Genomic DNA, 18,227 nt, shown 5'->3' with positions numbered 1-18,227 from the left:
TGCCCGCAAAGTTCGGATTTGTCTTGTACAGATGGGTCCACTGTTAAAGGGAACACTTGCGTTTTTGGTATGTCCGAATTTCGCTCTCCTACAAAAGCACAGTGGCTTAGATTTGCATAACACTACTGGTGATTGATAGTTCGGAACCCTTATGATAGACTAGTAACGTGCACGAACAATCTTTTCGCGTTCACTAGCCATTAAGGGGCCAACAAAATGAAAGTTGCTCATTCGAGTGTTCCCTTTAACAGTGGACCGTACTGTACATCGGCACCCTGAGTGGAGTTAGGCCTAGCCATGACTCCAAGCAGTAAGCTCGGTCGCGATGTGCGTGGCCGCGGTGCCCAATGTTTCAAAGTATGTCATGCTTGATCTCGAGTACAAAGAGTCCTCCCGCAATGGTCTTCGTTGCGAGGTGCAAAATGCTTATCTAAGCAGAACAGTCGGTCTGGGACGCACGTCTTCGATGTTCGCGACGAGCGCGGTGCACTATCGTAATCTGATGCTTGAGCTTCCGCTTGCAGCTGCCAAACTAAAGCGTAATTATATTCTAAATGAACGTCGACCTGTTAACACAGAACAAGCGCGAAGGCGTCACTAAGTAGCGCAATTTTAGACAGCCGTGACCTCGTGATGTGCAAGCAGTAGATGACGCTATCCCGGAGCGAGGATTGGACCAATGGCGAAGTGTGCTGGAGCAACATGGCGGACACAGTCAATTGAAGGCCTCGAAACGAACTTCAAACATTTGCTTTTTGTACGCTTTTTTCTGAATGGAGGACCTAGCTGAAGCGGGAAATTTGAAGATGGAAAAATGCTCTTTCTGACGAGCCCAAGATGGCGGCGCCCGGTTGCGCCGTTGCGGAACTATAATTTTTTTAAAACACAGTTTATTAAATGCGAAGCATTTCTTAGCGAACTTCTGCGACTTTGAGCGTATCTATCTATCTATCTATCTATCTATCTATCTATCTATCTATCTATCTATCTATCTATCTATCTATCTATCTATCTATCTATCTATCTATCTATCTATCTATCTATCTATCTATCTATCTATCTATCTATCTATCTATCTATCTATCTATCTATCTATCTATCTATCTATCTATCTATCTATCTATCTATCTATCTATCTATCTATCTATCTATCTATCTATCTATCTATCTATCTATCTATCTATCTATCTATCTATCTATCTATCTATCTAGCCGCCTACGACTTTGTGCTCTCCTGGCCGTTTCGTTAATCGGATGTATACCAAAATTGATGTGTCATAACATGGCCTTATCACGAATATAAATGACAGGTCATATCATGAAAATCATGACATGCATGTCATGAAAAGCATGATTTACATTCCATGGCCTTTGGGCTCCCTGGCCGTTCCGTTAATCGGATGTATACCAAAATTGGTGTGTCATAACATGGCCTTATCACGAACATAAATGACAGGTCATATCATGAAAATCATGACACGCATGTCATGAACAGCATGATTTACATTCCACGGCCTTTGGGCTCTTGCGGCCGTTCCGTTAATTTCATATATACCAAAATTGGTACGGCGTGACAAGAGTTCATGACGAACATAATGACAGGTCCTAACATGCAAATCATGACGCGCATGTCATGTGCAGCATGATTTACATGACATGGTCTCGGGGCGCTTGCGGCCGTTTAAATGAAGGGATACATACGAAAACTGGTATGACGAGACATTTCTGTATGACGAACATATCTGACACGTGGTAACATGAAAATCATGACATGCGTGTCATGCACGTCATGATTTACATGCCACGCTCATGACGCACTCGCGGCCGTTTCGCTAGGTTGATATCCACCGAAATTGGTATTGCGCGATGTGACTGTATGAAGAACATGAAGAACAGGTGGTAGCATGAAAATCATGACATCCATGACATGTATGTCATGATTTACATGCCACGCTCATGGTGCATTCGCGTCCGTTTCGCTTGCGTGATGTATACCAAAATTGGTGTTACGCGACAAGACTGTATGACGAACGTGAGACGTGGTAACATGAAAATCATGACATGCAAGTCATGTACGACCTGATTTACATGCCACGCTCATGATGCGCTAGCGGCCGTTTCACTAGATTGATATACACCAAAATTGGTATTGCGCGATGTTACTGTATGAAGAACATGAATAACAGTTGGTAAGATGAAAACCATGACATGCATGTCATGATTTAATTGCCACGCTCATGATGCATTCGCAGCCGCTTCGCTAGCCTGATGTAACCAAAATTGGTATTGCGCGAAGCGACTGTATGACGAAGGTAAATGAAACGTGATAACATGGAAATCATGACATGCATGACATGCACGACATGATTTACATGTCATGCTCATGACGCACTCGTGCAGTTTCGCTTGCTTGACATACACCAAAATTGTTATTGCGCGACGCGACTGCATGACGAACGTAAATGAGAGGTGGTAACATGGAAATCATGACATGCAGGTTATGTATGTCATGATTTACATGCCGCGCTCATGGTGCATTCCCGGCCGTTTCGCTATCTTGGTATACACCAAAATTGGTATTGCGCGACGCGACTGCATGACGAACGTAAATGAGAGGTGGTAACATGGAAATCATGACATGCAGGTTATGTATGTCATGATTCACATGCTGCGCTCATGGTGCATTCCCGGCCGTTTCGTTAAATTGATATGCACCAAAATTAGTATTGCGCGATGTGACTATGAAGAACATGAATAACAGGTGGTAACATGAAAATTATGACATGCATGCCATGTATGTCATGACTTACATGCCACGCTCATGGTGCATTCGCGGCCGTTTCGATAGCTTGATATACACCAAAACTGGTATAGCGCGATGTGACTGTATGATGAACATTAGTGACAGGTGGTAACATGAAAAACCATAATATGCATGTCATGTATGGCATGATTTACATGCTCTACTCATGGTGCACTCGCGGCCATTTCGCTCCTTTGATATACACCAAAATTGGTATTGCGCGATGTGACTCTATGACGAACATAAATGAGAGGTCTTAACATGCGAATCACGTTATGCACGTCATGTACGGTATGATTTACATGCCACTGTCATGGTGCGCTTCCGGCCGTTTTGTTAACGTGATATATACCAAAATTGGTATGGCATGACACGAGTGCGTGATGAACATAAGCGACAGGTCATGCATTTAATATACCAGAATATGCGTTTCATTGGCATGGTGTACACTAGATTGCGCATGCATGCGTGCATGGCAAACATGCGATATATGGTGGACTAGATGCCATGGCATGAAGGATTTCACTTGGCTCAAAGACAAACAAGGCGATGTATGCAGCTCTTTGCTGGCTGCTTCGCGTTACATCGATTCCCACAATGCGTGGAATCTACCGAATTTTTTTTTTTTTTTTTTTTCGATTTCCGCAGTAACTTTTCGGCACCTCAGCAAGCACAACAAATTTTTTACCGCACTTCTACGTAGTTTTCAGTGACAATATTTTGGAATCAGAAAAAGGACTACAGAAACTGAAAATGTGGTTTTCAAAAATCGATTTCTTTTTAAGTTTTTCGCGATACGAAAGCCGCATCCCCCCTTAGGAATAAATCTGTTCTTTGGCCATGTTTGTGACTTGTAATTGCTGCTGTCTCGTAAGAACATACTCAGGGATTCTCTGCAGCTTCTTTCTGTAATTTCGCTTCTAAGTATTAGAAAAATACTTGAGAAATATTCGAAATTATTCGAAAATTATTCGATTCAATTTGCACTCAGTCTTTATTATTTGAATTTGCTTCGCACAGCTCTAAAAATAAGCTTTCTTGGCAGGGCTGGCTGGGTTGGAGCCCAAGCCCCCCATGCTCCCAAGACAAGTGTCTTAGCTACTGGGCCACACACCCACACTTGCAGGATGTGAACATATCTGAACCATATGAATGCATTGCATGGGTTACACAAGATAAATGTACAAGGATAACACTTTCTATAAAGGCTTCGTAAAATTTAGTGGTAGTGGAATAAAAGCCCTCTCTAGGGCAATAATGTAAAGCTGACATGAAAGATTGTACACGTCAGGAAATTCCTACTTTGCAGAAATTTGATGCCAAACACGCATTTTGATGATTGCAGGACATGCCTGCCATGGGGCATTCCAGACACTGAGAAACAGCAGAAAAATGATGAAAGACTCCATGCTGATGCAACCCCCAAAAATATATTCTAGGGAAGGCTGCAACCAACAATAAGACTATGCTTATGCAACACAGACAACTCCCAAAGGACAACTCCTGAAGCAGGTCCCTTCATCACTGTTTACCCCACAAAGCAACATCATGTTATAATTAGAGCTGTGCGAATAGCAAAATTTTGGGTGCGAAGCGAATTCGTATATTGAAGTGTGAGTGCGAATCGAATCGAATATTTTTCGAATATTTCTAGAATATTTTTCGAATACTTCGAAGTGAAATTTCAGAAAAAGAAGTTAAACAGGATTCCTAGGCATATTCTTATGAGGTAGCAACAATAAAGTGTTTCTTTTCGCTAGGTTGATGAAGCACTGGCGGGGTGGTGTTTCATGTTGTCTTATCAAGAATGAGGCAATGTAGAGGCCGAATTCTATTTATGTACAAGATTTGGTGCAACCAAAGTGTTGCCGACAACACTTTACACGTGCTAGGCAAAGATGCTATTTCCTCAGCCTCTCCTCCTCTTTCAACTTCTGTGGAAGCCCAACCGATGTGGCGGACAAGGGTGTGCTCCCTTCAAGTCCGGAGTTCTAAATCTGCCTCTTAGACGTCGATATATAAGAACATCTGAAGCCCGATTTTTTAGACTTCCTGCCCAAATTTCAGGCCCAAAATAGCATTAATTGAGCCCCAAACTCTGCCACATCCTTCATCTCCATGTTGGAACCAGCGTTTTTTTTAGTTAATACATTTGCGACCATAGCGGAGCTTGAAAGGCAGCTTTGCCGCCATACGGGGATGTGATGAGGTGAAGCACACTGAAAATCTAGGGATCACTTTCAGTTGGACGTCTGTGTCTTGGCAAAATTCGACCGTAACGGAGCTTGTAAGGCAGCTTTGCCGCAATACGAGAGTGTAAAGAGGTGAAGCATATTAAAAATCTGAAGGGGTCACTTTCAATCGGACGTTGACTTTATTTGTTTTTGGGAAGTTCGAATAGTTCGAATAGTAAAATTTCAGTGCGAATCAAATCGAATAACAAAGACTATTAGGAAAATATTCGAAATTTCTAATACTCGCACAGCCCTAGTTATAATCCTTTGATGATTACCAACAAATTATGTTTGTAAAGAAGCTGGCAAGACAATAGTCTAAATGCATCTGCGAACTAACAATACTAAAACGTTCAAATAAATCCCTCACTCACTCTATCAATGAAGATAGGTTTTACAACCTGACCTAAAGAAGATGCAGCAGCGTCCCGCCATGATGGTCTAGTGGTTATGGCGCTCAAATGCTGAACCGAAGGTCGCGGGATGGAATCTCCGCCGCGTCGGCTGCATTTTTGATAGAGGCGAAAATGTTTGAGGCCCGTTTGCTTAGATTTAGGTGCACGTTAAAGAACCCCAGGTGGTCGAAATTTCCGAAGCCCTCCACTACAGCGTCCCTTGTAATCATATCGTGGTTTTGGGAGGTTAAACCCCTGATATTATTAAGATGCAGCAGTGCACCTCCCAGCCGCGCTGTGCTACGTCCAGCCCTTTCAGCCATAGAGTTTCCTACAATACTTACTAGAGGGAACTCTGGCGCTAGTGTCTATGGGAGCTGCAACGCATGACGCTTCAGCCAGCATGGGAATGATGGGTAGTACACAAATTTGTCTAAACTTCGTTCTTTCGGCTCCGTTTGGCTACGCGTTGCCTGCATCCGCTTTGTCGCAAAACAAAGTTCAGCAAAAGTCAGCAGTTCCACTTCAGCACTTTAACTTTTTTAGGCTCACCAAATCAAACCTGGTCACTAAGTTCACAACGGTCTACTCTTTTATCCGAAACGAATGCCAAAACACAGCAATAAACAAAGCCACAAGTACGTCTGAAGCCGCAAGCACGAAGACTAGGCAAATTTGTGTACTACCCATCATTCCCATGGTAGCTGAACGATAGCAGCACCAGAGTCCCCTCTAGTTAATTTTAGGAAACTCTATGCTTTCAGCCATCTAAGGTCACTGTGTGTGCTACGATACAACCAAGTGGATTCATGAAAGAAGTTGAGGGCTTGTTTCTAGGCTTGTGCAAATAGTAAATTTCAGGTTCGAAGTGAATTCGAAGCAAATAGTGATTTGGTCGAATAATTTTGAGTCGAATTCGAACATATACAGTCAAACATGGATATATCGAGCCCACATATATGGAATTTTCGGCTATATCGAACTCGTAAATTATCCCCTTGAAAATCCTTTGTAAAAGTATAGAAATTCGCACGTTTATATCGAACAGTATATTTTTACCCGCCATCAGATATATCGAACGGTGCGCGAGCTGGAAGGTGCGCTTCGGCACTCGCTGCACCCCGCAACCTTCGCGGCACCACGCCTCCATCGACGCCCGAAACGCTCGCAAAACGTGAGGGCTCAGACTGTACTCCTGTTGGGCGCGTTCTCCAACTTGCGGAACGGCTTTTTTCTTTCTTCTTTTTTTCTCTCCCTCTCTTGTGCTTTCTCTGCGTTACCGTCGGCTCGGAGAGCAGGAACGAAGGAGCCGGCGGCCTCCTCCTTTCGCCTTTGTTTTTTTTAGAGCAGGCATGAAGGAGCCGGTGGCCTTTTCCTTTCGCGTTTTCTTTCTTTCTTTTTTATTGCTGTTTTGTGAGTTTTGATCAGCCAACCACAGCTCGCACCTTTCGTACATCGCTGCTGCCCTCGCAGGTAGCCGGGTAGCCCGCATAGCCATCGCCGCCATCGTGACTGATCGCGAACGTTTGTTGGCGGAGTCCACTTCCGTGAGTTTTCGCATGCCACCGGATTCCTCTTTTGCGTGCATGCTGTGCGTGCTGTGCAGAGGCGCTGGGGACTGCTTGAATTTTCGACTTCTCGTGTAGCAATGGCCAGCGTCAAGAAGCGCAAGAACCTTGACTCTGCGACGAAGGTGAAAGCCATACAGCGTGTTGCGGCGGGCGAAGAAAGTTCGACAATGGCGGACGACATCGGGATACCACGGAGCACTTAGAGCATCTTGTTGAAGAACAAGGCGGATATAAAGGCAAAGGCGACGGAGCTGCGGACGTCGGGAGCCTGTCGTGTGCGCGCTCCTGCCCACGGGAAAGTAGAAAAGGCACTCTATGCCTGGTTCCCTCTTCCCGGCTGCTGTTCCACCCGAAGTGTCTGCGGACGATTTCGTGGAAGCGGACTGCAATGTTCAGGCTGTTGCGAGCCTCGGCCGCTCGCCATTGGGGATCGCATGAGGAGATCTCCAAATAACCACGGTTTCCCGCGCTGCAGAAGCGCTGCGACTTGCTTTTAAGTCACGTGGTACGGATCGGGGACAGCCATTGGCCACTGCGCGCCTTGCGTGTTGCGAAGCCTGCTTGCAGGGGAGGCATTTTATCGAGCTGCGCAGCTGAACAACTTTTCTCTTGCAAATTTATTTTCATCATGGACGAAGAGAACCATAGCAAGCACAGTCACCGATCAGTGAAGTATCACTCGGTGAACAAATTTCGAGGACGCCGGCACAAATCGAAGCCAAACACTCGCCGAACGGCAAGTGCGTCTGCTGCCGCTAGGCCTAGTGACGACGATGCTTCAGGCGAGTTTGCCGCGGCGTTCGAGTATGTCAGTGCCTCTTAAAGAGGAGATCGGACTCTTTGACGATGAAGAAAGATCACGGTAGAAAGAGTCTTCCCTGATCTCTGGCATAACAGCATTGAACATCCTCGTGATCGGTGCAGTGTGTCCAACGTGTCACCGTTCGGGAATACGCGTCCGGGAGCCAGCTTACAAACGCAAGGGCGTCGTTTCTGGAACTACAATGCGAGAACAGCGAGTGCCCCGAAAGTATTCTTTCGATGACGTATATGTTGCGGCGAGTTGCTTCGAGCGAGGAGGCCAGCGTAGGGGCGGCGAGTGATGGACCGATCGCCAGCAGAACCTACGGCAGCAGGAGCTCGCGCAATAGTTAATCTGCTGGAAAGAGCTGTGAAGGAGAAAGTTATAGAGCTGGCTCATTTTAGTGGCAGTGGTTACTAGAAGAACAATTTACCTCTTTTGTGTGCAATTTTGATCGGATTTCATTACCTCTTTCATAAATAAACATCCAATTTTAACTTTAAACTTCGTTTTTCTCAAAACACACTTTGTGGCAACTTTTTCAGCTTGCCCCTCTTGCTTTCGGTACTTCTAGTGCTCGGATCTGCATGATCCGAGCACTAGAAGGTGTGAGGAGTGCAGTTATCTTCTCCAAATGTCAATATTATTTATGCATATTAGAAAATTCGCAAGTAAACATTTACTGAAGTCTGGGTAATAATGGATTTCCCATGTTTGAATGTTTCATGTCTAGTAAATATTTTATATGCACTTTCTGGATAGTTTTCGGCACTCTACAGTTCAAGTGGAGCAATACGAGCCATCAATTGTCAAAATATATAGAAGTTTAAGGATCGAAATAGGGGGGCTACAAGGCCTATGTTTTGCACACTTATCATGGCGCAGAACAAAAGGTATGCAACTTACAAAAAAACTAATTAAATATTTGAAATCAGCATAAAAATCTCTACAAATACCTCAAGGTTTATTGCTCTATGATGAATATTTTAAAAAACGTGTCTTCGACCCGCATCTCCCCTTAAGGAACATTTATCTGTTGGTATATATATATTTCAATGCTTTCCAAATAAACTTTCAGTTGGTAGTATGTGCTTGTCCCTGTCTTTCCAAGTCCCTGTCTAGTTATGTGCTCGTATTTCAAGTATCTTGGGATTCGGTGAAGGGCCACATTGTGAATCACCTTTTGCTCATGCACAGATAATCTGCACTGTTCCTTCCCGTCCATCAGCCCCTTTTGTTGGGCTTTGCCAGGATTTGACTTTGTCTATGGTGCATTGCACCAACAGGAACCACAAACCTAGTTTTAACCCTTTTCCAACTGCTAAGCCAAAAAGCAGTACCCAGTGCTCATGCCTGGTCGTACCATACCGAGCCATACTTATCATTATTCCATGTGGATGGCCTCCGACAGGCAGGTCAACTGGTACAGACACTTTTCGTTTAGAGGTGTATCATGGGGAGCCAGCCATCCACATGCAGCTATATACAGCTCAGACCATTTATAACGTAACCACTTACAGTGGAGGGCCGGCTATGATGTGGTTTTTTATGACTCCCGTTTGCCTTCCCATAGTGCTCCATGTATACACATGCCACCTATTGTGCAGTTCCCCGTGATTAAAAACTGGCTATAATGCGGTTACCAGAAAATTCTCAGAAAAGCGAGGGAGCGAGCGTGCTGCTCAGCGAAGGTGCATGCTATCATTGCTCTCTAGCAACGACAGTGCGCGGAGTGACCAAACAAGAAGCAGGGGAGTGTGAATAAGAGAGGAAAAGAGGGGGGTAGTAGCAGCATGACGCAGACGTGTAGTGTGAGGAGGAGACATGGTTACCTACACGACGGAGGAAAGCCTTTGCCCCCTTTGCTCTGGCTGCTTGTTGTGGCCACGCTCCGCTCCAAACGGCTGACTGCGAACTGGTGCCCGCTTCCACATCAAATGTGCGTTACCGCTGTTTGGCTTTTCGGTTTTCTGTTGTGAAAATAGTTGCGTCGTCGTAGAGTGCAGATATCATGCACACGGCCTCGATTCCCCCGCAGATGACAATGCTTTAAGACACGATCGAGCTTTCGCCTTTGCCACCAGTCGTTCAACAAGCATGGCTGACTTTTGCAGGATAGTTGCCACGCTATTCTCCCAGTTGCTAACCGAAACATTGTTTCACAAGTCTTGCCCTTGGTTTAGCTCGTGAGTGTGATGTCCTCTACACGCGATCTCTGTGTTGTCTTGGGCAAGCCTTCCACGACGGCATACCGAGTTGAAACCCCCACGCTGGGCCTAACGAGCGCTAGCTGCCTTGTCGGTAGAGATCGCAGACCATCAGTTGCGGTTTGGTGCCAAGTCAACGAAATCTTTTGCAGCTGTTGCATTTGGAAGGGGTGACTCAAATCTTTAACGAAAATGGCGGTGTGCACGTGCAATGCTAGAGTGATGGTTCGTGGTCACCACTGTTTTCGACATCGTGCACGCACTCGGAAAATCGAAAGCATGTGGAATTTTAAATGCCGTTCAACGTATAGATTCTGGCAGTGTGGTACCACGGCGAAGTCCACGTAAACAAGGAGATCCGTTGGCGGCTTTCCACTACGGCGCTCTTGTTTCTTTTTTCCTGTGTTTGTTATGCTGGCAACGCAGGTTGGTGGACATCTTTCATCATTTAGAAATTTAAGTGCACACAAATTGTGGGAATCGAGCGCGCTCTCCCCTTTGGTGCCTCGTTCCCCAGCTAGCGCGTGTGCTGGCCCTACGCGGCTCGAGCGCAGGGAACCACCGTTAATCGGCGATATGGCTACCATGGCTATGCCACCAGGCCTTTCTGCCTGGTGCGAGCCATGCGTCGGTCTTTCCCGCACGGCACAACGTGTTCGGACATCTCTGAACACTGGCTCGCGGCTTACTGCGCTAGCCTACGTCACTGCGCTGTGCCTGTTCTCATTGGCCGCCAGTGACAACCCCCTTGCCCCATGAGCTCACTTCTGTCTGGCGCGAGCTTGCACGCGGGAGATGCTCGCACGCCTGCAACGGGGTAGTCACCCGCTGCCATTGAAGGCGACTTCTCGTTCGCACGCTTCGGTGGTTCCCCCTTTGTGTGGTAACCGTGGCGCCGCAGGCAAGTGTACTCGATCGGTCTTGCGGAGTTACCCTGATGGCCCGCAGTCTCCCGTGATTGTCGCACTGTGCTGCATCTTGGGTTAATAAACCTGTGTTGTTTGTTGACATCCTGCCTCGAGTGCCTTTTCTGCGCCGTGCTGGAGAGTCGACGAACCCGGCCGTAGCGTCTTTGTTCGCTGCGGCAGTGGAGAATGTCGCGTCCCTTGCCGGTCGCCTCGTAGGGTAAGCGTCTCGCAAACCCATCTCCACAATATTTACACCCGGGTCACATGCCTCAATTGCCAGAATCGCGCCCCAGTCTATTCATCATGTTTTGCACACGTGCATCCTTTGAAAAATGTTGTTTTGGTTATAGTGCAGTACCACTTATAGTGCGGATATTTGTGACTCCGGCAACTTACGTTATAAGCGGTCTACGCTGTCCTTAGCGGCATCATTTAACTATTTTTTTAATCACTTTCTTTATTATGGATATTGTAAACAGAAGCATATTGCACCTCACAGTACTGGAAAAAGCCTAGTAATTTGTGAAGTAACCAGCCCCCCTGTGTTTGCAACACCAGCAATTGATTCCATTATTTTTCAGACTTTATTCATTAAACAACTATTTCATAGTATTTCCTTGTCCCTAGACATCCTGTAAATTACTTCACATGTTCAGCATGATGCAGTGATGAAAAAGTGCTGCTTCTGTGACCAGAATGTTAAAATTGTTGCCCTCTCTGTAAGTAATTAAATTCTGCAGGCAGAAAGAAAAAGCTAACAACTTTAGTGAGGCACAAGTGTTGTGCATGTTTCCTCCTTCACCTTGTATTTCTTGTAGCAATTCAGCATGGCGCTGCTTGAGCAAGCTGCTGAGTGCAACTAGCGTTCCAATGTCCTCGTGACCACTCAGCAGGCCCTGCTTGAGTGATTCAGCAAAAACGGCAAGCACCTGCACACAAAGATTCTTTTGAGGTTAGCGGCCATGGGTGCAGAAACAAATGTAAGTGCCAACATTGGCATATGCTCAGAGTTTAGCGCACAGCAATAAACTTCATAGAGTTAAACAAGAGCAAAGGAAAATCTTGATTCTCAAGTCTGCAGCTGAAAACTTTGGGCAGAACAGAACGTTTCTGCAAATCACGATTTCTTGTGTTCCGGCAGAGCAAATGTCATCATAAAAAAAAGAATGTTATGAGTGAGCATCTTTATGCATCTTCCCAAAGCAACTTTTCATTACACGAAATTATGAAGATGAAATAAACAAAAATAAGCACTACAAATGTTCGCACGAAAGATATAACGTGTCTAGGAATGCAGAGAATACCAGTTAGAGTAACATCTATACTCGGGGACAACTTTCTGTGGCAATGCAGCCAAGGCTACAGAGCCGAACCACGCCATTTCGTCAGTGTCGCTGCGCAGCTCAAAGTAGTACCACAAAAAAAAAAAAAGAAAACGTTTTTTGTGCGTAACCTAATTATTTATAGATGTGCAGTTATAATTTTTAGCTGCTAATTGATAATGCCAGAAAATTATTAGTGATATTATGTGAAATAGCGTTATATTTTAGATTTTTTGAGGTTTTTTTAGTTGCCGCGTTCCCCACTGGCGTCGCATTGGCTCTCTTCCTTCCTTCACCATCATCCCATCCTTCAGAAAAAAATGGCCTCCGCATCGCCTGTGCCATCTTCCTCCAGTTGCTCGCCAATTGGCTCGCCGCACAGGATATTCAAGAAGCTTGAGTACCAAAAGCTGTCGAAACAAACCAAGCAAGTGGTTGGCAACGTGTACGCCCAAGTGAGTCTGACGTAGCCGGGACTCTGTCGCTTCCGTGTTTCGTTCAGTTAGCCAGCTTACCGGCGTGAGCGAGCATACTGTCGCACAGCTCAAGGCTGATGTTTTAAAGGGTACCCTGAAGTCCCCGAAGCGTAAAAGGCTTCGTTTCGCGGCTGAATCACCAGCAAAAGTCACTCGAAAGACAAGAGTACAGCGGTACGATAGTTTTACCCTGTCTGCTCTTCGCCGGAAAGTATTGGATGGATAGCTCTGAATGAAGGTATTTTGTTATTCATGTGAGTAGGTACCTTCTGCGAACATTTTTTTTTATTTTAGTATTTTCCAGTACCACCCAAAAACTGCAAATATCTGCCTGCCCGGTAGAACGATATTAGATGTACATCATAAATTTCTTCTGTCTCAATTGACCCCTCTCGTTAAAAACAGAAACCTGGCACATTTTTCTCTTGCTTTCGCAGGGCTATATACAACCTTGACGAGACTTGGGTGAATGCTGGGCACACCAAGGAAAAGGTGTGGGAGGACGCCACTGTGTCGTCACGCGAGGACGCCTTCCGCAAGGGTCTCACAACTGGGCTTCGCGCACCGAGCGGCAAAGGTAGTCGTCTCATTGTCCTCCATGCTGGAAGTGAAAACGGCTTCGTGGATGGGGCATCTCTCGTTTTCCGGGCGAAAAAGAGTGTTACCAGTGACTACTACAATGAAATGGATGGCCCACGCTTTGAGAGATGGTTCAAAGAACAACTTTTACCAAACATTGAGCCACGGAGCGTAATTGTCATGGACAATGCTCCATACCATAGTGTTCAGCTCGAAAAGTTGCCCTCGGCGTCATCGCGCAAGGCCGAGATGCAGTCTTGGTTGACTCAAAAGAAACATCCGGTGGTCTAATCACCAGTTGAAGCCCGAGCTCATTCAGCTGGTTAACCAAAACAAGCACCATTTTTCTGGATACCGGATTGATGCCCTGGCCAAGGTTACTGGTCATGACATTGTTCGGCTTCCTCCTTACCATTGCGAATTCAACCCTACTCAAATAGTTTGGAGCCAGGTCAAGGGGTATATTGCAGCCAACAACAGGTCGTTCACCCTTGCTGGAGTTGAAAAACTTCTGGACGAAGCCATTGGCCTTATGACTCCAGAAAACTGGGCGCGCGACTGCGCTCATGTGGTGCGTCTTGAAGAGGAGGCCTGGGAGCCGGATGGTGCAGTCGAAAGCACGCTTGACAGCATCATAATTACTCTGGGATCTGACTCCAGCACCTGCAGTGACAGTAGTCTGAGTGAATTGAGTGGTATAGAGGAACTCTGGTGAACCAGGTGTGCGCTGGCTCATGTGATGCTGATTGTTTGTGAGATGCTATGTATTCATTTTTGATGCCCAACAGCTTGGAAGTATGCTCTGTCATTCTAAAAAACAGGGCGTGCAAACAAGGACAAAGGAAGGAAGTCAAGACACCACAAACGGCGACTAACAAGTGACGATGTGCACTTTCCGCTGACGGGATTCTGGTTGCATGCAGCACGAAGCAATCATTTAGTATGTTTGTTGTCAGCCTGTGAATTAGTCTTTTGATTGTCAGTTGTGGGTGGCACTTGTACTTCACACATAAAACGGCAGCTGAGGAGTGCAAGCAGTGCTGAGTGATGCATCACATATCTTGTTTCACCCGAAAGAAATGGTGGCAAAATTTTGATTACAACCCAAGAGACTGTAAACAGCCTTTCCAAATAGCTGTTACGGGTGGATGAACTGACAAGACTGGATGAATTATAGCTCAAGAGCTGCGAGATGGAAGTTACTTCCAGAAATGCATTTTCTCATCATTTGTAACTGTTTCACTCATCTGGAAAAAAATGCCACCATCAGTTACACTACGTACGTGGATGATAATCAGTATCCATTTGCCCATGTTTTGTTTGTCTCTTCGACTGCGCATGTTGATTGCTTAAGTAAATGGGCACGTTGAGCAAAAATACTTTTTCAAGTGCGTTTTTACAGGGCCAAATGACGAGGTATTAAGGGAATACGCGCAGTAATGTGCACGTCTTCATGAAGTTTTTACTGTACATTGTAGTCAGGTACTTGATATAAGTGCTCACGGAGTCATAAATGTTTCGTTGAAAATACACGGTTGTCTGGCTTTGATAGATTAAGTTGGCTTGAAAGAAGGAGACACAGTATTAGAGGTTTATTCTTGTGACTGGTGTGCGTGTGTGTGTGCATTACTACTTGAGCAACTTTTAGATTTTAGCCAGCTGATTATGCAGGATATATATAACAAAACACCTTGTTTTAGCTGCTGCAATTTTTCACGTAGAACAATTTATTCCTCCTGACAAATACTCGCCGTGTCCAGATTTAAAACTGTCTGCAACAGGCCGTGGTAGCCCTGTGTGTTGGTTTCCTTGCTGGCTCAGGAATAGTGTGTGTGAATACCGGCCACAGCCACAAAAATCGAAATTGTAATGTGGACGGAAGAGGGATGGTGTAATTACCAGGCTGAGTATGGTTCAGAATGTTGGCGTTGGACAAAGTTAGCTAATGAAATGTGCTTTACGATGTCAGGAACCAATTATTGCTGGCAAAATGGTAGGTGTCCATTTATTTTTGAACTTTAGAACCAGCGCTAATTGTGTAGATGTTCAGAAAGCATGACATTTTACAGACGTGCAGGGGTTTACACGCCTTCCTGTTCTAAGTAACCTAACAAGTGCAACATACGATTGCTATCCTGAGGCGTACATAACCGGCGCCATGCAGTATCATGAGAAATGACTGCATGCCCGTACGGTTTTAATAAAGCAAACGGGCAGCGGTTGGGATTGAGCACAGGATTCGTGGGTTCTGCAGCGGCGCGAGGTCGCCGCTATACGTTTCCTGAGCCGCGGAGCGTGTGGGCAGCGGGCCACCAATGCCTTTTGATGCCGGCATAACTCAACGCGATCCAAACTGAATTTCACTTCGCGCCACAGTATGTGCGAGCTGCTCTTCGGTATACCACACCCACATTATGTAAGCACGCAACACGCGTAAGTTTTCAGCGCTAGATGAGTTTACATATCAGTGCATGCCCTAAAAACTGCAGCGCTGAAAATATTCACGTCATTTCTGGACGACACAGAATGGCACAGACAAATTAAGCGTAGGGAACGAAACGCCAATATGCCTGCATGCTCGGTAATCGCGGTTCCACGCAATCAACCAAGGAGCACATGCGAAGAAACGAACTGCAGGAAAGGCGCATCTGTCACGCCGAAACTGAAACCGAAACAAGTTCGTCGGGGACTACTTTGGCGCAGTAACACAGAGCAGTTAGCTCCGCCCCCCTTAGCTTTCCCTTCATTGCCACAGAAAGTTGTCCCCGAGTATAGAAAGCAACAAACAGCCTGTGACAGTCCTTTATGGTGTGTGCTACACATAAAGAGTACTCCTGCTGTAATGCTAAACACCTGCAGACTGGCAATTTTCACACCTGCTGGAAAGTCAGTGGACCCTGAAGAGCACTTATTACGAGCTCTCATTAAGATATTGCATGAAAACTCTATTACAGTGCATGCACACTGTCTGGCACCAGCAAACAGTGAGTGTCAGCTATTTACAATGCTGTTTAACAATTCATACTGTTTACAACAGCGCCTCTGAGGACTGTCATAGATTGTAGCCATTGCGATACCCAGGTTTATTAAGTCCTAAATACTGCTTTAAGCCTATACCTGATAACCATAAACGTTTAAGCCTGCTGTGCTGCATCTCTAGATTTGTCCCTGAAGAAGGGCACTTTACTCATATTTCAATGCATCATAATGCACTACAGTACCAAATCTATAAAAACTGAGATTTAAAACGCTCCGAGACTGTCATCTTTGGTTGCTTGGATCCCGGAAGATGAGCACAGGTAACCGAGCGGCTTGAACAAGTGGGAGCCATTGTACTTTATAGAAAAGTAAAAGGACAGGCATGCGCTCTAGAGTGGGCATTCGGAACTGGACTAGGTTATGCTGAGACTGCGAAGGAAGTAGCAATGCGGAACACTTCATTTCATCTTGTCAGCAGTGTTGAAGAAAAGACTCTGTTCAACAACTTACAAAAAAATTGTTTTTCAAAGCACAGCTGTGAAAGAGATAATTTTTGCCATATGATAGAGAACAATACACATGGACGTTTCACACCTTCTACATGAATACTCATGCACCACTAGAGTTATACATATTTGATGGAATATTCAGGAAGAGTGAAAGAGATGAACATATGGAGCAATCACCATCCCAGATTGACAGGCCAACCCTGCCAGTACAATACGCATCAACCAATCAACCACTAAACCAACCAATTAACCTTAATATACTTAATTTGTAGGTTATGGCAAGAGAATGCTGAACATCATCTATTTCTTATTACTGTAATACATTAGGAAGTTTCAAAATGGTCGTAGTCAAAATGAAGAGATGTAAGCAATACTGCTCAGTTAGGAAAAAAGACCTTGCTGACCTGAGTGAGGCTGCCCTTCTTGAGGCGTGAGTGTACTGCATTGAGAGGCACCTGGCTGTGTGGCAATGGGGATAGACGCAGCACTGCCACTTCCAGCCGTTCATCCGACAGCAGAATCTCAACCAGATGCTGCACCCGCAAATTCATGTGTGCGTTCCTTGCAAATGAATTACCAATGCTACCAATGGCAGCCATTTGCACATACTTACAATGATTGCCACATCACAGTTATATATATATCCATCACCGCACGTGGGATAGAATCCAAGTAAATAAATCCAACTGGTAAGACTTAAGTTTGACCAATGCCTACAAGAGATCAAATTTTGGACATCACACTAGATACTGCTCAATTCTACTGATATACTGTGCATGCACAATGTCATAAAATAGCAAATGAAGACACTGAAAACATGGGTGCTGTAATTCAGGTTGTCACCTTGCTCTTATGCGACTTCTAACCGAAGCTGTTTTGCTTTCGTGCTGGCATGTGATGGATTTTGACAGCGTGCATTCACTAAACTTTAAGGGACACTAAAGAGAAAAACGTTTTTTCTATTATTAGTAAATTACTCTTTCACAATTCCAAAATCACCATGCTTGCCACGAGAAGACACTTGGTAAGCGAGACACTTGGTAAACGCGCAAAAAGAAAATGCAGGTGGCGGAGCCACCTTGAAGTTCCCGCACCAAAAGCCGTGACATGATAGATTTCGAGGGCGTTTACTGGGGCCCACATAGTTCCTGATCGGTAAAAATGAAGTACATTGACCTCTGAGGGGGCCACAAGCATAACATAACAAGTTTTAAAAAATTTCGTTGAGCCAATGTTGCCAAATATAAAATATGACGAATACACTTTGAAATCCGTGGCGTCATGCACAGAGATTTCGGCACAAAATTTAAAAATGGAACTTTGACCTCGAGTTTCTCCTCTATTAATAAACCTATGATAGTGAAATTAACGACATTAGAGTTCTCAGAGTACACATTACTAATCTAAACCAGCTCATCGTTTCACTTTAGTGTCTCTTCAAC

The 18,227-nt window shown here is 45.1% G+C and overlaps 1 protein-coding gene across 1 annotated transcript in view; it reads right to left on the bottom strand.

The window, feature by feature from the left end:
• The window catches only part of LOC119397189 (serine-protein kinase ATM), a 69,973-nt gene extending 52,637 nt beyond the window's left edge, over nt 1–17,336 (bottom strand). The window contains exons 1-2 of the mRNA XM_049416483.1: nt 17,190–17,336; nt 11,723–11,849 (exon numbers count right to left, since the gene is read on the bottom strand). Of these exons, the coding sequence (XP_049272440.1) occupies nt 11,723–11,849; nt 17,190–17,336 (274 nt within the window). The remainder of the gene's footprint in view (nt 1–11,722; nt 11,850–17,189) is intronic.
• Between the last annotated feature and the right edge of the window lie 891 nt (nt 17,337–18,227).

Source organism: Rhipicephalus sanguineus, chromosome 6 (genome assembly GCF_013339695.2).
Source record: "Rhipicephalus sanguineus isolate Rsan-2018 chromosome 6, BIME_Rsan_1.4, whole genome shotgun sequence".
Lineage (NCBI taxonomy): Eukaryota > Metazoa > Arthropoda > Arachnida > Ixodida > Ixodidae > Rhipicephalus > Rhipicephalus sanguineus.
Note: the sequence above shows the minus strand (reverse complement) of the source record. Positions and strands in the feature narration are given on the sequence as shown.